Source organism: Limulus polyphemus, unplaced genomic scaffold (genome assembly GCF_000517525.1).
Source record: "Limulus polyphemus unplaced genomic scaffold, Limulus_polyphemus-2.1.2 Scaffold51, whole genome shotgun sequence".
NCBI lineage: Eukaryota > Metazoa > Arthropoda > Merostomata > Xiphosura > Limulidae > Limulus > Limulus polyphemus.
The window spans coordinates 86,222-110,999 of record NW_013665661.1 but is presented as its reverse complement, the minus strand read 5'-3'; the positions used below and the strand labels follow the sequence as shown (position 1 = coordinate 110,999).

Sequence of the window (24,778 nt, the reverse complement as noted above, 5' to 3'; positions counted from 1 at the left end):
AACAGTTTAAATGCAGAAACAATAATATTTTTGTATTCTAGTTAGGTTTTCACAAAACACAAGAAAAGATGAGTTGTACAACTACAAAGGCAAGCAATGTGCCATATAATTTGACAGGCATGCACTTATAAAGTAGAAAGATGCAAATAAAGATCAATTGTTCATATCACTTTTATTTAAAATAGTACATAAACATTAGCATGACAGATATCCATATCACGTAACTGAGGAGTAAAAGTTACGAGAAGTGGTCAAAAGATAATGAGTGAAGAAAAACTTAAAAAAAACTATTCAAAACAAAGAAAAAATGGGCCTAGAAAGGCAGAGAGCCATCCTCCAAATGACAAAACAAAGTAGATGTCTTAGTGAAATATGATGTACAATATATAAACAAAACATAAAAGACTAGAAGGCCAATGTATAAAGTTTGAATCAAGAACATGATATTGAAATAGTGGGATAAATGTGGGATTTAGCTGAAGGACAAAATGTACATTTGTACATAATAATTCTAAATAAGTTATGTTACTCCTTATGAAACTTCAAATAAGGTTGTCAACAAATACATAATGTTCATTCTTTAAAACATCTCTCACGAGTCAACATCAAAAAGGTAGGAATTTTTCAAAATAAAAAGCATAATTATACAGGTTTCATTAGAGTTATGAGTTAATTACTCAGCTTTATAGAATATCAAAGTAAAATATCACTCATAAAAAAAACATAAAAGATACATAGGCTAATAAAAATGATTAATTTGTATGAAGTGGTTACCCAAATTATATCTGTACAGAGAATATATTAATGTAAACATAGAAGATTTTCTTCAAACATCTTTACAAATTAATAATACAGAAACTTGCATTAATTGTTTAATATAGAAACTGTCTTTTGTTCATTAAGTAAAAATTCACAAATTAGAAAATTATTGATATGTTTATTTAGACAAAATCATTAAATATTACAGTGAAACACTCACTGCTTCCTGGTGTGTAACTGGAAAACGATCATGCTGAATATTGTGCACCACCTGGTAATAGAGTAATTCTTTTTCCACAGGGTCATTCAAGTTAATGTATGAATCTAGAAATACGTGTTTCTGTGAAATTAAAAAAGGTATTTTTAGAAATAGCAATTTAACAAAATACTCTGAATTATATTTTCTTCTACTCTACTGAAAATAACTGTACATACAAGAGTTAATTAACACATTAGCTGCTCTTTACAGTACAGATGGATAGTATGGTTTTATCTCATTACTTTTTACTTTAGTTTTAGCTTACAGTTCATTTCTGTATACCATAGATATAAAGCTAACTAACAGTCAGACTTTTTTAAATAACTTTAACACTAATTGCATGACAGGAACAGCCCTTAAAAAAACTTGGGTTATTCATTTGCTGTCTGATAAATGTCTATTGAAAGTTTTATACAATCATCGAAATCTTTGTAAACGTACAAAACCAACAGCAAATTAGAAATGGGAAATTAATATTTTTTCAAATTATTTATTTACATATGAGATATAATTTAAAAAAATTATATGCACATGATAAAATGTTATAGGGCTGTTATTCATATTTTCAAAAAAGGATATATATTAAAATTCCAGGAAAAAAGTATTTCTAAACCATATGATCATGCTTAACAAAATGGCCGTCCAACTAGAGCATTTTGAAATCAGGCATAGCAAAAATATTACACAAAATTTTAAATAAAAAAAATCTTGCTATAACAAGTTATTCCAAACCATCACTAAATAAAACTCATATCAGCTGCACCTGTGGTATTCTCAGTTGGCACTTGCCTGGCATGCGACAGGTCTTGGGTTAAAATCCAAGATGAGACAGTATACTGTGATAAAATAAATTACCGGATACCATAATGCTTCATAATAAAAAACAGTTACCATACAATTTACCTTTAAGATAAAGTGGTGCTGTTTGGAAACTACACTTTTTCCTTGTGCTTTATGCCACCGTTCCCACTTTGATATAGCATCTGCAACTTTTTCTCTTGGTTGTAAAGCTCGTTCTGTGAATTTATAAAGAAAAACATCATATTCTTCTGTATTCCTACATTTCAATCAGATGATTCAATTATGTTGTCAACTATCAATTTTAATGGGTAATTTTGAGACAAATGTAAATCTTCAAATTATTCTTTTGAAATAACGCATTGGATTAATATTTTTTAAAAACATTTTGAAATTTATTTTTTTGTAATTTAAAATAAGTAAACTCATTTTTTTGTAAAAACAACAAAAATAAAAAGGTTATTAAATAAAAAAAGACAAAGCATTTACAGCATTTATTGAATAATAAAACGTCCTAATAATGAATAAAATGGGTGTTTAAATCACTTCAACTAAAAGTTTGCACTAAGCAAACATTTTATGTTACTAAAATGATCTTCATGGTTTAGTTCTGAAGTAACTTCATACCTGAGTTACCCATTACATCATACAAAGCATATCCTTGAACATCTGGTCTTAAATCAATTTTCATCTTCACTTTTTCTAAGACCTGCAGAAAGAATTTAAGCAATTGAAAAACAATGGGTTAGACAGTTACTGAAAAAACAATTCTCAACATACAACTAAAAAGTGAATGTAAATATTCAATCAATGAAAATAAAAACCAATAAATATCTTGACTAAATTATAATAAATGTTATTATTCTAATTACAGACAATACAGATGAGTGCACAAGTGATAGTATGAGTTGTTAAAAGTGCCTTTATTAATGAGCACTAGTTAACTCTTTTAGCTGATTTTGCAGAACACTTACTAGTGTGTGAAATGTCTATGTTTACAAACCAAGCTGAAGTAATCACCATAAATAAACTGTCACCTAATTAGTGGTAATCCCATGACCCTGAGATAAAGCTCAAGAATGGGTCTTGTTCGTGAGAGAAGAAAGGAAGGAAGGGTTACCTCACTAGCACTTGCTAACAAGACATCAACAATACAACATATAGGGGTACATAAAGCAACTTATTATAATTATTAAATTTTAAGACAAAATTTACTTACATTTTAAAACATTTCTTAGTGTATTTTAAGAATTTCAAATTTCCCTACCTCCTCCATACAAGCACAAGGATCAAAGTCTACAGTCAGGTATTGTCCATCTAGAAAATACACACGGGTGTGGATTGAATGACGGCTAATGGTGAAAGCAATCTCGTGTGAAGATGGAGGCCATTTTCGTCCTCGAGTCTCTAAGGTGCGAGTTAAAGACTGGAAAACATAATGTTCAGTGAATATCATGATAAGATGATTGAGCTTATTATCACAAAGAATTGATAACATAATGTAATGAAGGTTGGAAGCACAGAAAGAACTAAAATGTGAGTATCAATTCAATCAACCTTCTTGCTATGTATAGCCATTCTTGTTCAGTGTTGTCCTCTATATGCAAAATTTTTTCACATGCCACAAGCCTTGAGCTCCCACATACCCCATGATTAACAAGGTTTATTGTGTCTTGCATGTAAATCATCATGCGACAACCCTCCACCAACAGGAGTGCAACAGACCCTCCCAATGCATGTGACTCTCTCTATTTGATTCACCTAGTTTTAAGTGTGTGTGTGGGGGGGGGGTGGAAGTGTGAGAGGAGGTAAGTACCTTTTGGAAATATAATTTCAGTATAGGAAAATAATAAGCTTCAATACAGTACATTACCTTTTCTCATATATATAGCTAGAATCCCACAATGAATAGGTGGAGGGACCAGTTCAAGAGATAGAAAGCATCCAAGGAACACATCCAAAGATGAATCTACAGACAGAAAGTGGGGAAAGCTAAAATGAATATGCTTCAAGGTGTAGTGTGGCTATGGCATGACATATCATACACAACAGTCAACTCCAGTTGAAATCCAAGCAGCACTGGGATGTCAACTTCCGATCCATGTTAGGAGGCCAATCCACACTGTCTTCATCTCAATTTGAGTGGAACAGAATTATATACTGTTCAAACTGATCTAAATGGAGCACATGTGCACAAATCCACAATCCCATACATCCAGGAACCAGATATCTAAATGATGGCTAGAAGGGATGTGCCAATGTGGCAGTTCACATCAAACCAAATCCAATCCAACTGGAACCCCACAAAGCAACAGCAGCCTCAGGTAGGGGAACTCTGAGGCAGAGTGCTAGAAGGAGAATCTTCATCTTAAACAACATCACCGTCCAGATAGCATTGCACAGAAGTTGGAGCACATGTGTGTGCAATATCAATCTCCAAAACCCACCACACAAAAGTGGAGTATATGAGGCAAAACTATGAAATTGGAGCTAGGATGAGCAATCAAAACCAACACATGAGTGAGGATTTATGTTGACTGGTCCAACTCTAATCCAAAACCACTCACTGGGAACTGACCTCCAGGTGATGGTAGGACAAGCGATCCCAATCAAAGGGGTGAACTGTAATGTGACGGATCTACTCCAAAGCAACATCATCCTCCAGATAAGACCAGAAAGGTTGGAGCACAACATCAGCCTCTGGATCCCACTGCATGGAATTGGATTACTTCAGTAAAAGTTATGCAACTTTATCCTTCAGATAGAACTGCACAGAAGCTGGGCACAGCCTCAATCTCCGGGACCTACTGCACAGAGGTAGAATTTCTTTTCATGAAATATACTCAACATCATCCCTCGAACAGTACTGCACAGAAGTTGGAGCACAATGCCACCCTCCGGGTCCCACCACACAAAAGTGGATTTCTTCTAGAAAACATATGAAACCTCACCCTCCAGATAGAACTGCACAGAAGCTGGGTACAACATCAACTTCTTGGACCCACCACACAGAGGCGGAGTGCATGATTGGCAAAATCGAACGCCATTTACACCAGCAAAACACCACTGCCCTACTCTTGACTAAATGAAAGTGATTACATTCAGGAGGACTCTTCCATGGTCCACCACTCCAGTGGCAGGGAAATGTAAAATGGCAAGGACTCTCATACTCCACTAGAAGAACAAGGGGGGGGGGGGAAACAAAATGCAGTGGAGAGTGCAGAGGAATACAGACACAGGTGAAAGGTAGATCGCTCCTTATTTATTCAAATGAAGGGATGGCAGGTATGGGCAGCTATCCCCTTCTGCTTTACCCATGTAAATCCAGGCATTAGTATGATCCGGAACAGGCATATTAATGAAGCAAATGTATCAAATGTATCACAAGGAAACCTACTAGGGATCTTGTGGTACATCCCATCTCGACAGTTTGAGTTATTGGCCATACAGTGCAGAATTGAGAAATAGGTAACATACCTGGACAGGCAACACTTGCCATCGAGTGGATCCTCAACTAAAAGGGAGCTGCTATCGAAAAGAAAATGTGTATATAGAAAAGATAACTTACCCAGTCACATTCTCACCAAAGTTTGAAGGACGAATACAGGTGGAGGGTGGTACTGCAAGAAGGAAAGAAACAGCCACCTGACAAAGATAGTGGGAAATGAACATATGAGGTGTAGTCCATATGTCTGACTGAAAAATTTCCTGTAACAGATGATGGAGGTGAGACACCAGGGAAAAAGATAAGGTGCCTGGATCAGGTGCAATGACACCTAGAACAGATTTTGGGAAGAAGGAGACAGGAAGACTTTGACAACCTAATTATTTGCCAAAACCAACTGGTAAGGGTAGAAAGAGAAAGGTCATGTATAGAGGATTGCCGCCAGGGTGTGAAAAGGCAGGAATGGGAATCATGGAAGGAAGCCAAGCAGACAATGTAAAAATGAAGAGCACAAATGGAACATAGAAGTCTATCCAGATCTGACCGGGAATAAAGGTGGGAAATAGATGGAAGAGCTGCTGAAGTTTCAGGAAGGAAAGATTGATATGGATTAAAAAGAACATATGTGGGATAGTACAGTGTACATATACATCAATGGCAAAGATATCATACTGACAATGCCCACAGGCTAAAAGGAGTAGGAAATAAGTCTTAAAGGACAGGTGAAACAAGGAACATGAGAACAAAAGTTCAAATGGAGGAAACATAAGGCAGTGAAGAACAATATTGACATTCCAATCGAGAAGAACTGCCCGATGAGGAAGTCTATGGATTTGGAAGGAATGCAATAAAAGGGAAATGGTAGGTGAGGAAAACACCAAATGGTTCTGGGAAAAACGAAAGGTGTTGGACAAGGCTGCTCAATAATCAGCTACAGTAGAGACAGAAGCCTCAAGATTGAGCAGCCACGTGAGAAAATCCCTAAGAAGAGGAACTGTTGGCTGAGAAGGGGAAAACCCTGACTCAAAGACCAATGGCAAAAGATGATCCATTTACACTGATAAACTTCAAGAGAAGAAGGGCGAATTGAACATGCTAAAAGGGAAATGACACTCCTAGACAATCCAGATCTCCAACAAAGATCATCTAAAAGAGACAAAGGAAGGGTAATTAGAAATCCAAGGAATCCCGAGTAAGATTCCATTGGTCATGCAGAGTCCACTGAAAAGAACGCATATGTGCCCAACCCAAGAGAATAAGTTCTTCCATAGATGCTCAAGTCTTCAAAAGTGATAGAACCTCATGAGCAGACAGAGAGGAAGCAGCAAGGGCATGGAGAGCTGAAAGCTCCATCAATTGGAGAAGAAGTGGACATTGAAGAAAAAACACCCAAGTGGATAAGATAATGGGTAGGTAAAAGGAAAAACTTCTCCAACCTGAGAATCCAACCCATACTAGCTGCTTCTATCAGTAGCAGATGTGTGTGTTGTGAATACTCCAGTTCAGAATGAGCTAACAGGAGCCAGCTTTAACTACTCAACAAAAGACATATGGTGCTGAAGCATGCCCAAAAGGCAAGGCATAAAAATGATGCAAATCACCATGGTGGACAAACAAAAGATAGCATCTGGACAGGAATATGGAGATAAGCATTGTAAATGTCTACCTTGGTCATCAACAGTTCTGGAGAAAAAGCCCACCGTAGTATTAGAAAGAACTCTATGGTAAAGCAAGGAAGATTCAAAAACTGGTTGAGGCAGGACAGATCAATCAGAAGACTCCAGTCCCTGGTTTTCTTAGGGGCTACAAAAAGCCTGGAGTAAAAACCTTGGAAAGGTTGGCCGACAGGCTCGATAGCTCTCTGTGATACAAGAGTCAATACAGCCTTAGATAAACACTGACTGGTAACAGGATTCTGAGGTAATGGAAGGATATTTGTACAGGAGACAATGTGGCAGAGAAAGGAAATGGATGAAAAGTCCTGACAAAACTTTGATCACTCAAGGATCGGTAGTAAATTCCCACCATAGGGGAACAAAATTGGCTAAATGCACCCCCACTGGACCAGAAGTCACCAGATAGTCACTGGAATTGTTTGCAATGTTGAAACCAACATTGTAAAACATGAAAGATTAAAGGCTCGAATGTTGTCTCATAAATTCCAAAGACTTGGGAATATCTCCAAAAACAGACCTAAGGAGAAAAGAAGCCATCTGTAAGTCACAAAGATAAGTGGAAGGTAGATGAACCTGTGAAAAGATAGCATCCCTCCCAATAAGATCCAACAGTAAAGAAATCACGTGTGAAGGGATAGGGCTGAAGAGGACAATTACACTAACGTGGAAGTAATCCAGGAAAATGTATCTCCCCAAAACCCCTCTGGGGATCAGTGGAGTGCCTTAGAAAGGAGGTGTATGGTGGACCAGTACCATAGGAGAGCTGTAAATGTAAGATGAAGGTGGGAAAATGTGCATGGGATAAACAGATAGGATTTTCAGAGTCAGCCCCCACACACAGGCAAAAGTGACTCCAACTGCTGGGAGTTGAGAAAGGGTTGATCAGCCTGATGGTAAGTTAAAGCATAATGATCAGAAGTCCGTGAAAGGCAAGGCATACTAGCACCCACTTTCAAATGAGAAATGATATGCTCAGCATGAACCCTGATGTCAGGATAAGGAAGGAAAACAAGGTACTCTTAAGGAAGGGTGTCTTGTAAGAAGGAAGGAACAGGATCATATGAAATCGAGGGAAATGGATAAAACTGAACACACCAGAGAAACCCTCTCCAAAAAGGGTGAGTTAGGCCTAGCAGGTTCTGAAGGAGAGGCTTGGTTAGGCATAGTAAGTTGGAGGAAAAAGGCTGTCAAAATCCTCCTTGTCAAAAACAAGTTCAGAAGATTCAGAAGGAAGTTGAACGTTATCGGGAGAAGAATGTTTATTCATATAACAATCAATTTCCCAATGAATGATAGCCAAAAAATCCTCAAAAGAGACCCTCTGACATGAAGACTATGTAAGGGTACTTGAATTAGTTGGAAGAATATCAGAGGTCGTGATACAAACTTCAGAATTCATCATAAATGGTGAAGAATTCAGAAAATAGGTAAGTTGGCAAAAACTACAGACAACAAATTGTAGCAAAAGAAGAATTAAATCAAAACACTATTTTAGAAAAAATTAAACACATGGAAAGAGCACAGTCAACAAACATCTGCACTAAATCATTGCCTACTGAAAAGTGGTAGTTTGGCAGAATTGAATGGAGGGAGTCACATGTGTCAGGAGGGTGTGTCGCACTCCTATTGGTGGAGGATTGTCACATGATGATTTATATGCAAGACACATTAAAACACGTTGAAAGTGGGAGCTCAAGGCTTGTGGCATGTGAAAAAAGTTTTGCATATAGAGGGCAGCACTGAATGAGAATGGAGTGGAGGTAGTGTACTGAATCAGAATTACCTTTTTCTTTCTAGAATGACTGCAAATTGTAATACGAAACTATAATTGTTTATCCTAAATAGCTTAAAGCTTGTAGTTATATAATCTGTTCATACCTAATTTTATTGCCCTTTGAACCATGTCTAACCAATAATCCTGCTACACAAGTTGTAAGTGACTTGGCAAACATGTAGCTCACCTCACTATACTGAATTACTTAATGGAAGAGCTGTTCACGAGCATACCTTGAGAAGAATTTTCATAATTATTATTATTTTTCATTATCTTACCTAATCTAACCTTATCTAATTTTAATTTTTTCTGATTTTTACATTTTGCTTATTTTTATAATTATAAATAAAGAAGACATATGAAAAGGAGTAAATATAGTATTTACCTGGGTCCTCTTGTTTTTTTGCAGTTGACTGTCAATGAAATTTAAGTCTAATCTTTTATATTAATGGTATTACTACACTACATAATTTTTATTTATTAAAATAATCCATCTAAGAACACACAAAACAAACAGTGTCTTATAATTACCATAATTTACCTGGCCTTTTAACTGTGCAACAAGAACCTTTAAAAATTCTGCTAAGCTTGTCATTGTGAATACCATGAGAAAAAGTTTCAAAATGAAGTCAAAATAAACAATGCTCTGTACAAAAAACAACATATTATAAAACGTCATTTGTTAGATTAAAACCTTGGCTTTCTATTGATTATAATAATGTAGTATAAAACACCAGAGACAACTATAGCCAATTTGTGAAAGAGAGCATGTAAAAGGTGAGCATGGCAAGTGGGTTTTATTTTCTAGTTTATGGCTCAGTAAACAAATAAGATTGAAGGCATTAAAAAGTATGCTTTGCCTTAGTAATATCTATAGTATAGTGAGTAATTTACATTATATTCTGTACTTCTCAGAAGAGTAGTAAATAAGGTAGAGAAGAGGGAATACCTTTAGAGCAAATGTCACACTTCTCATACTAAGGGAGATGGAAGGTTTTTAAAAATATTTACTTATAAAATTAAAAAACTTATATAATAGTAAAATTTGATCCATTAACTATGTTTTGATGCCAAGTTTATTCATATACAATGAGAATAATGCAGTTTAATTAAATTCTAAATATAACTCTCTAAAAGGTTGTGATATGCACACTTTGTCCTACTCAGAGCAAGAGGATTAAAAACACAAACGTTTTGATTATAAACTCAATATAGCAATTAAGAAAAAAACTGTAATATACAGGAAAAAAACTGCTGTTATATTTGAAATTATCACACTAATACCTGTCAAATCCTCTACATAAAGTCAGTTATTAAAACACTATGATATAATTTTCTTACCTTAATTGCAAATTGAGCAAACTGGCCTTCCTCAGTAACTTCATCAATAGCACAGCGTCTCAGATGAGCCTGAAGATAGCTCAATATCCGTCTTTCACGAGGAGCTACTACACTACAGGCTAAGGCCATAAGCTGCCAGTTTCGAAGATTCACACGACTGTTGGGATCTATATAGGAGAAAAACAAATTGTTCAAACAGAAAAGCAAAGTAATTCTAACAGTGTATAACCTGTATATTCACACCTCACAAGCTTGTGCTTAATATCCTTTATTCACAATATTTAATTTAAATACTGAGTTTTTAATTTTAGTAACTACGTTATTAGTTGAAACAAGTACATCACGTTCTTAATTTGTCTATTGTGTAAAAAATAGCATTTCAGATCTATCTTTTGTGTCCCTGAAGTCACTGTCCAATAAGCTATTCATTGAATACCAGAACTCATCAATAGAGCTGGACAATGAGAGACAAAAGATTCTATGAAACTCTATTAGTATATGCAGTAAAATAAACATATATAAATAACTATGTGATGATTAATGTACTAAATTAATTTACTCTTGTATTTTCCAAATATGTATAAATATTTGTAGTCTTCATTGTTAATGGCTAAACCTTGTCTTTGGAGCAACATTAAGGTTAAAAACTTGTTTCAAAAGAGTTTACATGGTCCTTGACTGAATGAGTGTGTGTGTGTGTTAAAAATAAGATGTGGAAAAATGGATATTAATGCTGATTTACATCACAAACAAGTTTGTAGGATTGTATTTACATGCAAATTAGTGATGAAGTTATTAATTGTATAAATCTAGTGGTTGTTATGCACAAAGTAGTGGGGGTCTGGTTGAATATTTTACCTGGGAAAATCCCTTGTTCCTGAGGGATTTTGACAGCTACACTGGTGTAATTCAGCCTTTGCTAAGTATCCTTGTTTAGAGCTTACACCTTTGTTAAGGATCTATGTAACATACACAGGTTAAAAAACTGATTTTAAATGATAGTAACTGAAAACAATATAAAACTACAACAATATAATAGAATGGTGCATGGTAAAGTGTACTAAAAGTATTGTTGAACAGTTAGAGTTTAGTAATCTTAAAATACTTAAACTTTAGCTACAGAAACAAGATTTAGCTGCTCTGAAAATGCTTAACATTCAATTTCCCTTAAATATGCTGGTGGAGGACTCCCAAACCCCTACTACTTTTGAAACCTACCCTTTTGCTTTAAATAGTAATGAAAGCCATGTACATAACTTCTTACATGTACCAAATTTATACATTATTTAAGTATGCTGGCCCAGAATATGAGGTTTATAAGATCCCCGATTTGTTAAGGAGGGCTCAATAAAAAACGTTTTTTTAGCAGTGTCCTCTGCACAACGTTTTCTAACTAAGACAAATAACAGTAATTAGAAATCAAACTTACACAATTTTATACTTAAAAAAATTATTAATCTTACTCCAAAACTGAAATAAAAAATAAAAAATTACATAGGTCTTCAATCTGTAGAGTATTTTTAACCCAAAAATTTGCTCTTTAGACAGTAATAAAGTAATGTCCATTGGAGATTAATATTACAAAATAAATTAGCCTATGAATTACACTTTTTATATGAAAACCAAAAATTCTTGACTATGTAAAATATTCTGAAGTGGATATATAAACCTTTAACTTTACCTGGATGATCAGTTGTCTGTTTGATCAACTGAAGAAATAATTCATTTAATAGTATTTCCTTCTTCATACAAGTACCTAATATCAACTGTGCCATAAGTGTGGGATCTGTATCTCCAGTCCATTCTGCTCTTTCTATGCAAAGCAAAATTTTTTCAATCACTATTCTTAAAACAAAATTACAATTTTGTTTCTTGTATTTCTTCAATTATAAAGAATAATTATAAAACATATATTCAAAAAAAGATTAAAGATTATTGTTTATTCATTTTTTTCTTCTCATTAGAAAAGTGGTTCCCAACTGCTTGTCTGTGGATACAACAGAGACAGAAAAACAGTTTCATAAGCCAAAACACAGACAAACATTATTCTATAAGTCACAAAACAGATAAGCTAATAATATACCATACCTTAAACACAATTTTTCTCAGCATATCACAACACAAAAGATAAAACATTATTTCACAAATAATATTAACTTTACTTAACATTAACTTTACTTCATGTTCATATAACATAAAAATAAATTCATTCATAAAGAAAACACTCCATATAAAACAACAGTGACAAAATGATTTGAGATCTTAGATAAATCTCATCTCAAACAGTACAACACACAGAATGAGAAATTTCAACCCACACAAAAACCATTCTTCAATTCACTACATAAACAAATTTTTAATTTCCTTTAACCAGTCATAATCTATTGCCTTTGGACACTTTCAGAACTGATGATATTCCTCTGTGTACTTTGTTCTCTAGTGCCAACTCTGATATTTTCCAAGAAGACCAGTTAAACTGATTTCTCTCTTTTGCAACAGTTCTCATTCATTTGTTTGTGCATCCACCAATATGATTTTTTCTTTGAGACGTCCACATTAATATTATTTGAGGGTTATCTTCTTCATCTATTCTCAATTTCCATCTTCTTTATTTAACTTCTTCCCTTACCAATCTTGCTCAACTATAGAGATGGTGAATGGTAAATGCAGTTCTGGCATTTATGAGCTGATTTGTTCCTCATTTGAAGGACTCAAAACACACACTTGAGAGGTCTCATCTGTGTTTCAGTCTACTTAGCTTGCTGATTATGTATATATCTTTTATTTCAATACAGTTTACAGGCAATTAAAATATAGCTTCATTTTCTTTTACCTAAGTATAGTTTCCTATATTCAGTTTTTATTTCAATACAGTTCAATTAGTTTTTAACTGTACAACTTCAATCACAACAGACCTGTCTGCTAGTACAAGCTTTTCTTCCAGTCTGTTTGTCTTTATTCAATTTTACACCATATCTTGTCTTTTTCATTCCACCAGCAACAAATCATTACACCTATCCTTCTGCATATTATATCTGCAGGTCTTTAATTACTGCAAAGATCATGTAATGTTTGCTATGTTAATCCTTAGGATACCACAGTGATTCCCAAACATTTTGTTCCAAAAGAGAACATTTAATTATGATTCCAAATTTTCACAGACCATTTTAAACAAGAGTAGCTTTAAAGTACTTTTATATTGCACTATAAAACAATCTATTTCAGTAGCTATATTTAAAACACATTTTTATTTTCAACCAACTTACAGACTGGCTGAAATCTCCCTGTGGACAGGTATCAGATCATAGACTAATGGTTAGGAACCACTGCTTTACCACATCAGTTTTAATTCAACCAACTCCAATTATCTTCTTACAGCAAGTGTGGTTTGAACAACTTACTTATTCACAATGAAAAATATGATTGACAAAATGCTTGAAATCCTTACTTTATATATTATAAACAATAAAAACCTTTTAAACTTCGCTTTAAGAACTAGTACAATATTTTTAATTTCTCTCTTTCTCTCTCTTTTTCATATATTTTTTATAGCTAACACAATAGATCCTGGAGCTTACCATCTTCTAACAGGCCAGAATAAGACAAAATGGAAGCAAACACTCTTGTTGCTGCAATTTCCATTTCCTGATCAGAGATTATTAATAGGCTAAGTGGAATCTGCACTTTGGTAAAAGACCAGTAGCTGTGGCGGAATGAATCAGTGTCGCCAAGCTCCTGCCGTAATTTTTCTAGCCTGCTGCGGCTGATCCTGGAGAGAAAATGATATTCACTATGAGTAAAAAAAAGGCTCAAAAGAAATTATAATAGTATTTTTAAGATCAAATAAGATTGCAAAATAAGTTTCAAGAAAATTTTACCTTCGTAAGGTACTTCTGAAGATCCCAATATTTTCATTTTGAGGTTTCCGCAACATTCCACTGTTTACTATTGTGCGGCGACAATTGATGACATCATGGTGTAATTTTTGTCTATCCTCAAAAGTTAGTTTTATCTATAGAAGAAAGATATGAATAAGTAAAGTTGAAGTAGATAATTAAGATTGAAATATATCTTACTCAAAGTACTGATTCAGAAACTAAAACACTTCTTTAGCAGAAAATTACTGTCAATTATATATTTATATTTTTCTAATTACCATCTTGGCCCAATTAGAGGGCAATCCCAAATATAAGGCAACCCCAGTTTCAGAAACCATGGGAAAGACAAAAATTGAATGTCATAATGTCTTTTTTAAGGTCTATGAAATGCCTTTCTTGTAGAATATGCATTAGGAAGTTCAGTCTTTTGTTTCTGCCAATGCCTCACATTATTTTCAGTTACACGAAATTTTTTAGCAGTGGTACAATTGTTCGTTTTTTCTGCCTAATGAACCACCCTAATTTTAAGATTTGCATCATAACTCCATCATAATCCTTTCTTAATTTGACACTTTCTTATTCCCTGTTATCCAATGTGGTCACTCATTCTTGCACAAGGGTCGATTACTAAAATAAGACTCACAGACAACAATTATTATAAATTTTATAATGAGCACAATCAAAGCAATAATTCACCAGCAAATTCAATACTATAACTGAACAGCCTGCAGGTGGATTAATTGCAAGAATTAGCGATGACCTTGAGCAAACATCTGGTGTTCATGCATAGATAAATGCTATCTGGAAATTCAGGAATGGAACAGGCTAGAGTAGGGAGAAGGGGCCTATGGTTGGCAACGATTATAAAGCAACTATGAATTTTACATTCTAATTATCAATCAAAAAACATTGCCTTATAATCAGGCCAATACAGTATGTTTGACTATTATTAGTCAGCTGATAAGATTAATCACTTTATATTATCCACAGAAGATGCAGTTCAATTTAATATGAGCTCACAACTGACATTTCAATTGATGATAACCTCTCTCTCTCTCTTTGTCTAGTGTTACTGTAGTTTTCAATATCTCTGTGTATTATTGAACAATTAAAAGTCATGTAGGTACTTATCTTCTTTCGAAATTCATAGAAATGCTTCAGTTAACTACAGTTAGACATGGCATAATGTGTGAAGAAAAGTGACCAAAGGCAGTCTACAGCCTGATGAAAAAGAAATAGCCAGATGATGGAGAAAATGTGAGACAAAGGTGTGAGGGGTTATCCAACCCAAACAATATTCTCTAATGAATGATGGAAGTGAGCTGCTAATGAGTGATTTAGGTAATGGATTTGAAAGAAGGACTCCTGGAAATGCCGTCATGCTTCTCCACCCAAAGACAAATACACTAAGCAGATATACTGTTGGACCAATCCATTGAGAGTAACAGGAGAAGGATTGCGAGTAGAAGAAGGATTCCATGGAAGGAAGAAATGGGGTCAAAAACCACAAAAGGAAGAATTGTTGTCCAAATAACAAGGGAGTGCACAAACATGACAGAGGAGGCTATTGGGATACAAACAAGAATAAAAATGAGAATGGAAGGAAAAGATATAGAGATGAATATCCTATCATCCTATGTGCCACAGACATTTTAGGGCAAAAAGGGCAATCTGGACTGAGGAGGATATATGATCAATGGAAAATAATGTGGGAAGAATTGATGGCATACATATAAGAATGCTGATGACCACAGGTAAGAAGTAGAAGGAAATAAATGTTAAGTAACAGATGGTATAAGGAACAGGGAACCTGTACTGTCTGTTACTGTTCTGGTAGTTCATTCAATTGCTTGTAGTTTCATCATTTGTTTTTAAAACTCAAAAATAAATACACAGATTTATTTCTCATCACTAGTTAAATCCTAAAAATGCCTCTTTAGACATTTCTGCATTGACACTTTTCAAGCCTTCCCCAAGCTGGTAATAACGAACATTACCCTGACTCGTGAGGGATGTGTTAAAATATTTGAAGTATAGTTTTATGTACTGTAGGAACTGATAAATGACAACTTTTGATTGAATGTTAAATTGTATAAGAAATTCTTCAAAATTAAAAACAAATTCTTTCTACAAATTTTATGAATCCAAAATAAATAATAATTAGACTTCCACTAATGTGCTTATCTGATTTCTTCTCTTAGGAACTAATGCCATAATTTATCAAATAATAAAGATGTGCAATAATTTTTTTATAACTGATAACTTTTCCTGACAACTGAACAAAATTTATCATAAACATGCCTGAACAAATCAGAATCTCTATTTCCAGTATGTATCAAACAGCTGGCATAAACATTTGCTACAGGGAGAGGTACTTATTTTCGTTTTTTTTAACTATACTTTAACCAGCTGATATTGACTGCCAGCTACAATTCAATTATTAAAGATAAAGGTACTTACATTCCTTCCCAGTGGGTATGTAGGTTCCAACCAACTTGCTTAGAGTGCCAGCTACGATTCAATTATTAAAAAGAAAGGTACATACCTTCCTTCTCAGTTTGTAATTAGATTTCAACCAACTTGCTTGGACTGCCAGCTACAATTCAATTATTAAAGAGAAAGGTACATACCTTTCTTCCTAGTTCATAAGTCGGTTTCAACCAACTGGCATGGACTGGTGAATAGCTTGCAATGAGACTGGCTACTTCATATTTCTGAAAGGTTTCAAAACTAAAACACTTGTGAGTGTCAGGTAAGCTCTTTAACAAGTTGATGGAAATCATATCATCACTGGGGTCCACCATAACAGAATCAATATCACAATAACGGTATGCATTCAATATATTCTTGTCCTCAGGGCTAATCATCAAAATTCCTTCAGCATTCACACCTAATAACAACTGATGGCCTATGATAAAATAGTTTCATCAGAAATATTTGTTAAAAGTATTGAAACATTAACAAATACATTTTATTGTTCCTCAGTAAAATTTCAGATCTGAATATTATGTTACAGCACCCTCTCAGGTTTTATATCAGTTCCTGATGCAACCAGAGCTGCAAACAAGGTATCAGAGTATAATGTGGCTCACACATTTGTAAAAAATGGTTAGACTTCTCTTATATTTTACATGGTATACATTTAAAAAAAAACCCACTAGAAGATGCTGAGTACTATGATACTCGATCATCAGTTGAAAATGTTAATAGAACCTGTGTGTTATTGTGATGATAACAGCATGAGACTAACAATAGAACTAGCTGCAATATATCTTGGCTTTCTTATGTTGCATACATTAATGGAATTTATGTTATATGTGTGGACATGTAGATTGTGAAGACAACAATGTTTGATGTCTTGTGATGCTGCGTAGTAATAGAAAATATTAAAGCAACTTTTACTTTAAAATATTACAAAATCTTTCAATATTTTGTGATATGCACATACTTCAAAATACATGATAAATGATGGTGTGTTGTGGTATTCATATCATTTAGCCTAAATAGAAACCTTATGTTGAATCATGGCAGATCATGCAAATGTAACTTATAAAGAAAGTTTTTTGTGTATTACAGCATTCACTTATTGTACATGAAACATAGTATAATGAGAGTTTCTGGTTTATTGTGGTGCTTGCATATTGAACATGACACTTAGTTTAAAAGAAAGTTTGTGGTGTATTATGGTACTCGCTTATTGCACATATAACTTATAAATTAGATTAAAGACAGCTTGTATTATGGCACTCACTTATTGCACAAATAACACAAAAAGCTGATAATATTTATTTAAAGATCTGTGACAACAGCAAATGAGTTTATAAGAAGTATTTAAATATTCCACCACATTCAATGAAAATGGATTTTTACAATACAACCACATAAATATACGTAATTCTTGACCAGACTCACCATAAGATAAATATCCTTTGTAGACCACTCGAAACAAAGCCGTTCCATACAGAGGGTACTGCATGACTACAGACAAGTACCAAACTTTGGCAACTAACTCAGATTTTCCACTTCCATAAACCTACAAAAAACATGTAACATTAACTGAAGACTTTGAATTGTTAAATATTTTTGTGAGCACAGCCAAAAAGCTATGTTTGATTTATGCTTTTATAAAAAAACATTTCTTCACCTACATATATGTAATCCTGCACAATTCAGTAATAATATCTTAGACTAAGCTTAAATAAATGATGTTTTAAAATTTCAAGCTACCTGTATGCAGAAAAACCTACAAGCTTAGGTACTCTTGAGATCAACTCTTTCTCTGTTTACTTTAGTGTATCATTACCATATTTATTTAATATGTCTATACTTAACACCAAGTTATCTAGTTGTAAGCCAATATATTATACATTACTCCTTTATTAATATTTTTTATAGAGCTACAATTATAACATAATCATGTTTATAACACAAACCAATGTATTGACATACAAAATATAAACATATCTAATAGAATACAGAATTCACTGTAATATTAAGAAAACTGACCTCAAACATATGAGAGGGTACTGTTCTGGTTTAACATCGATCTCTGTATGCAAGTTATTTGATTAAAAAATTTAAAAAAATTGTTTTGGTAAAACAACATTTTAAGAGATGAAATTTAAAATACTTAGATAATAAAACATTTACACTATTTATGGTAAAACCTATTGATTTTTATTACAAATTAATAAAGAACATTCTTTAAGAGTGTTTTCAAGATGCCATCCTTTGTTTTAGATTTATACATATGTGCTAAACCTAAAAACAACAGTTAAATACAGTACCTTATGAGCCTCAGCTATTTCTCTCATCCAGTCAACATCTTTTTTTGCTTTACATATACGAGGACACACATAGCTTTCCACATGAGAATATCTAAATTAAATTTTATTACATGTAAGAAATACATATTAGAAATTGAGCAAAAAAAACATGAAATCTCTTTTTCACACATAAAATTCCAAAGCTATTAACAGGGTTGAAACAAATCACACTTTCACAAATCTCTCGATCCTCTCAGACATCAGGTCTTAAATTGTCACATTCCAACATTTCTTTTAATAGTGTTCAACCTTTAGTCTGGCATAATTTGAAGTAGACTTTTTTATAATTTTGCTATACTAACTTAAGTTGCTGTGATTTTCACAGTTACGGTTATTGTCAGATGATTTTTGATGAGCATTTTACTCATCTCTTTCCCTCAAGACTGCAATACATGCTTTTTCTATATATACAGAATGAATGTTATGTTTTCACCAATTAGTGATGACTTTTAATACAGTCAGTGAGATTCACAATAAGAAAATTCACTTGGTATTCAATTGATTACAAATGGTGTCATGACCCATTAAGTACACTTCCGAGGCAAATTCCAGGGTTAAAAAGAAAATCTTTGTAAGCAGAGAATGGTAATGTCAGTAAAGAGAAATAGAAAATTTATGAAATTATAAGAAAGCCTCAAACGTTCCAGAATGGCTGGAAAAAGGGTTGGAAAGCATGGCTCACTTTTGACAAAAGCAAGGTATTTATGAAGTGTACTGTTTGTATTGAGATTTTTAGCAATAGTGTTAATTCTGTGAAATCAAATTGGGTTAACCCTAGAACAAAAGCATGTCTTCATTTTTGGGTGTGATAATTTGAGAATACGCAATGTAAATGATAATGAAAAACACAAGTGCATAAATATGCAATGGCGAGAGTTGCAGCTAGGAATAAACCTACAAGATGCTACAAGATCTGGTTGAGATAATGTTACTTTTTGTAACTTATCTACTGTATCCTTCTTGACCTTGATACTTGGGGCCTGTTTTCTGATTGGTCAGCTACAGAGAGAATTGCAGCTAGGAATAAACCTACAAACACAGTTGTAAAAAAAATACTTATTTCTTTATCAAAACACAATAGGAAGTGTTTAGAACATAAGTTTAGAAATATACATGCAATAGTCAAAAGTAATCGCCCAGTGAGTGACTATAAATGGCTCAATGAACTGGACATAACCAAGGGATTTGACCATGGGCAGATGTACAACGATCATATGTCAGCATCACACTTCCTTGAAGTAACTGCACAGGTGGATATACAGAAAACTTTGGATATTTTCAAAACCCTGCATGTTTTGGTGCCTATGTCTGCCAAGTTGAACAGTGATGATGACAGTGCATTAGATACAGACAGTGATACACATATTGATTCTGACACTGAAGTAGACTGAATTAGAATATGAATATAATTAACATCTGAATTGAATTGTTTTGTCTTTTCAAGTCTTCTGTGTTATTACTACACTCAGGCTGCAATCTAATGATTATCATTGCCTATTAAAACAAAACATATTCTATAATATCAATTTTATAATTTGTTCCACCAAACTTTAAGTCAGCCCACCAAATTTTCAATGACTGGTGGACCAAATTCCAACAGAGCTCTGACAAATGAAAATTTGATGCCCAAAAACACAAGAAAATTTATGAATTGAAAGGCACTAAATTTCTGGGAATAAATATACTTTATCCTAATTATTAAAAATATTGATTCAATATTTGATAACAATCTTATAAGTATAAGAAATTAAATTAATATTTGAAACAAAATGATGGTTACTACAATGAGTTTGTGTATATTAAAACTTTACTGCATAACTTTCAAAAATTAACTTGTGTTTTAAAGAGATTAGCACATTATGGAAAATATCTTGAAATGCTTTCGTATATTTTCATATTTTTTTTAGTATACAAGTATTACATATGTTACTCTCCCATCTAACTACATATACATATAACAGCCAAATGTCTGTCTCTCACACTCTGTAGCTCCTGAACAGTTAGTCAAAAAAAAGATATACACCAAAATGCTTATTTTCAAGAGTACATTACAGGAAAGTTATTCATTTTTTGCAATTGATAAAATCTAATATCTATATCAACGTCAATCCATCAATCTACTTATGTTCTGAATGGTCAATCTGAGAAAAAACTTATTAAGAACAAAAATATTTGTTTCTGAGAGGGAATTTTACAAAAAAATGAGACTTCCTCAGTCGACTGATTGAAAGAAATATTTTAAAGATAAGAGCATGAATGCAAAAAATGCATAAAATGATGAAAATGTTTGAGTATGTATTTTATATATATATACATTTTTTTTTTCATGTCGGCATTATATACATGCATGATTTTATTATACCATGTCAAATAAATTCATTTGAATTGGGTTGAATATCTCCACTTTGACACTTTTTATAGAAGTGACAACTATCAAAAAACACTCACTTCAGTAACAGTCTTTTCTGGTGCCCAGTAAAATGACAAGGAAAGGTACCATCCACCAGAAAAAATCCCCACGGCTACTTAGCAGACCTGAACACTACTGTGCTGTATGCACTCACTGCATCAAACAATGCGTTACAGTAAATCTCCTTTGCTTAAAAATAAATGCAATGTAATTTTTCTTATCAAAATAACACATCAAATGACAAAATATGGTTGTAAGGGGCCCACTAGACAATCATATTGCATATATGCTATGATCAAAGGCATAGGGCTGACTGCACATTTCTTATTTATTCATCACTATTTTTAAAGAATGTACCATTGAACTGTTTCAACAGACATCTGCTAGTAGTACAATATTTCTTCTTTACAAAATTCTAAAACTTTACTAAGTTATGATTTTGAAACTGATTCTAAATCTGGTTGAGATAATGTTACTTTTTGTATCTTATGTACTGTATCCTTCTTGACCTTGATATTTGGGGCCTGTTTTCTGATTGGTCAGCTAGAGAGAGAATGAGCGTTGCATCTACTTTTGACACTTTTGGAAAGATTCAGACATTTGAGAAGAGAAAATTTGTTTCTGTCTTGAAGGAGTCAAGATTTGCTGGCAAAGTTTTGTCCATGTGTTAACCTTACATCCCTCATTTCTGCTGATTATGTAAGTTAACTTCTCTTAATATTTAAATACAGTTCATTTTACTTTATAACACTGCTTCTCAAGGCAATAACTCTTCCACCTGGACAATCAGCTATTTTTTGGTTTTCTTTGCTAAATAAAATGTTTATGTTATTCAAACTGTGTTAATGCTAAAAGTATCACATATGAATAAAAATGTGATGAAGTTGTTTTTTATTAGTTTTATTATCCATGAAGATAACATATTAAGAATATTACTTACTGATTTCCCAGTTTGCCCCTGATAAATAAAACTTCAACTTTTTGAGAGCACTAGATCTATAGAATTATGTATTTTTGTGTTAAGTTGATTTTTTGAACCTACATGTTTTCCTAACATCAATAATAACTTACTAAGGATAAACTTTATCTTCTCAGTACAACAACAAAATAAAACAAACGTGATTACAGATAAAGTTAATATAATTCTAGCAACTATGGTACTTCAAATCCAAAACCTCATGAATCATGCAATAACTTTTTAAAAATTCAAACCTTTCTTACTTTTCAAGTTTTCCTAGCTGTGGTTCTCCCAAGATAACCTGAGCCTGAAGACCTGCCAACTGGAGGGATATTTTTTCAGTAACAGGAAAATCATCTGCCTATGAAGAATTAAGAAAATTCTAATTTAAACATAACCTGTAACGTTATCTGTTGTAATAAAAAAATCCATCTAACTGAAAATTACTCATAAGACACATGTGATTTAACAGGGAAAAACATAATGAAAGTTGTTATCAGTATTTATCTTATCACATCACCTTTCAAAGAGTTTAGCAGATTTAACGTTTGATTCAGATCACAAAAAATGTATTATCCATATTAACTTAATCCATAAATTGTAACACAAATATGACAGTACAGAAAATAATTTGCTATAATTCAAGGTTTAAGTATTGTTTAATGACATAAATTATCTTTAGTTATCTACACTCATACCTTTCTCATTAAGTGATAAATTATGACAGCATAAATACATAGAATTCAATTTCCCAAACTTCAACTTTCAAATAAATTTATTTTATGAAAATGAACCACCTAAAATACACGTACATAAATGTTAATTAATTACTCCTAATTTTCAAAGTGAGGAATAAATACTTAAAGTACAAGTATACACTTTAAAACTGTAGCCTGGTCATAGCCTATTTTAAATTCCATATGTTAATTATCATTCTTATTTCCTCAATGCATTTTATAGTAAAAAGGAGAGGTACGTAACTAACAATGAAATTTGACCAGCTACAAAAATTTTCAATATTGCATCAATCTTTTATACCCCTTCATTTATGTGCCATTGCAGCAATATGTGCTGATCCTGTGACTACCCTCTAACATTGCAGCGCAATCCTCACTTTTGAGAATTGGCAGATACAAACTAGAAACACTGGCAAACTAATGGGGAGGAAGGGCAGAAAGTGGGTGAGAGAAGGTAAATACCTATTGGAGATACACTTTCAGTGTTAGAAAATGTTAACTTCCGAAACAGTACTACCACCTCTCACCCAAAGCTATAATCCCTCATTGTAAAGGTGGAGGGGCCAGTGAAGGAGCAAAGGTAAACATACAAGCAGAGAACAACCACTGTGAAAAAACAGTTTTACCACAATTATAAAAGGAGGCACACCTGTGGGGTATAGCATTACTTCTGAAACAGGTATGCTCTTCGCCCAGTAATGAACAAAAAACACATAGGGCAGAACTTAACAGATAGGCACCATGTCATGTAATACAGATTCCACCTGTGGACATCAGATAGTAAATAAGATGTCCACATATGTAACAAGCTTAAGCATGTGACACAATCATAATTAGATTGGAAGAAGGTTCCTGTAATCAGATATAAGAACATGTAGCTGAGCTGAAGGACTGTAAATGTATATAAATAGGCCAAGTGCAGTCTACCAGCACAAAAAATATCCAGAAAAAGTGCCTTGGGATACGTCAGATAATGCCAAACGTGGCCCTGTCCAAAACAACAGTGAAAGCATCTTGCATAATATTGTAAGATCAACAAGCGCAGTCTGCTTGGACAAAAAACATCCAGGGGAAGAGCCTTGGATTTATATTAAGGTAACCAAGTGTGGTCAGCCCAGGCAAAATATCTAGGAGAAGCACTTGGTATACATCGGATTATGTCATGTGCGGTTCATCCAGGCAGAAAATGTCCAGTGGAAGCACCTTGCATAAGACTGAATGCTTGATATCTTCTTCGTAATATATTTAGAGATCAACAAGTACAGTCCACCTTGGCAAAAAACATCCGGGGGAAGTACCTTGTGATATGATGTAACATGACAAGTGCAATCAATCTCGGCAGAAAACATACAGTGGAAGCACCTTGCATAAAACTGTTTCATATCTTGTATGTAAGTTATTTAGAGATCAACAAGTGCAATTCACCCAGGCAAAAACATCTGGGGGAAAAGCCTTGTGATATTACTGAGTATATCAAGTGTGGTCCATTCAGGCAGAAAACATCTAGTGGAAGCACCTTGCATAAAACTGTTTCATATCTTGTATGTAAGTTATTTAGAGATCAACAAGTGCAATTCACCCAGGCAAAAACATCTGGGGGAAAAGCCTTGTGATATTACTGAGTATATCAAGTGTGGTCCAGTCAGGCAGAAAATATCTAGTAGAAGCACCTTGCATAAAACTGTTTCATATCTTGTATGTAAGTTATTTAGAGATCAACAAGTGCAATTCACCCAGGCAAAAACATCTGGGGGAAAAGCCTTGTGATATTACTGAGTATATCAAGTGTGATTCAGTCAGGCAGAAAATATCTAGTAGAAGCACCTTGCATAAAACTGTTTCATATCTTGTATGTAAGTTATTTAGAGATCAACAAGTGCAATTCACCCAGGCAAAAACATCTGGGGGAAAAGCCTT

General features: G+C 33.6%; 1 protein-coding gene across 1 annotated transcript in view; it reads right to left on the bottom strand.

Moving 5' to 3' along the window:
* Nucleotides 1–24,778, bottom strand: part of LOC106463155 (unconventional myosin-X-like) — a gene marked incomplete at its 5' end in the record, with an annotated part of 93,088 nt that overhangs the window by 9,487 nt on the left and 58,823 nt on the right. The window contains 12 exons of the mRNA XM_022391088.1: nt 980–1,099; nt 1,922–2,034; nt 2,444–2,525; nt 3,084–3,242; nt 10,053–10,219; nt 11,734–11,865; nt 13,631–13,821; nt 13,931–14,064; nt 16,561–16,838; nt 17,843–17,963; nt 18,718–18,808; nt 22,388–22,485. Of these exons, the coding sequence (XP_022246796.1) occupies nt 980–1,099; nt 1,922–2,034; nt 2,444–2,525; nt 3,084–3,242; nt 10,053–10,219; nt 11,734–11,865; nt 13,631–13,821; nt 13,931–14,064; nt 16,561–16,838; nt 17,843–17,963; nt 18,718–18,808; nt 22,388–22,485 (1,686 nt within the window). The remainder of the gene's footprint in view (nt 1–979; nt 1,100–1,921; nt 2,035–2,443; nt 2,526–3,083; nt 3,243–10,052; nt 10,220–11,733; nt 11,866–13,630; nt 13,822–13,930; nt 14,065–16,560; nt 16,839–17,842; nt 17,964–18,717; nt 18,809–22,387; nt 22,486–24,778) is intronic.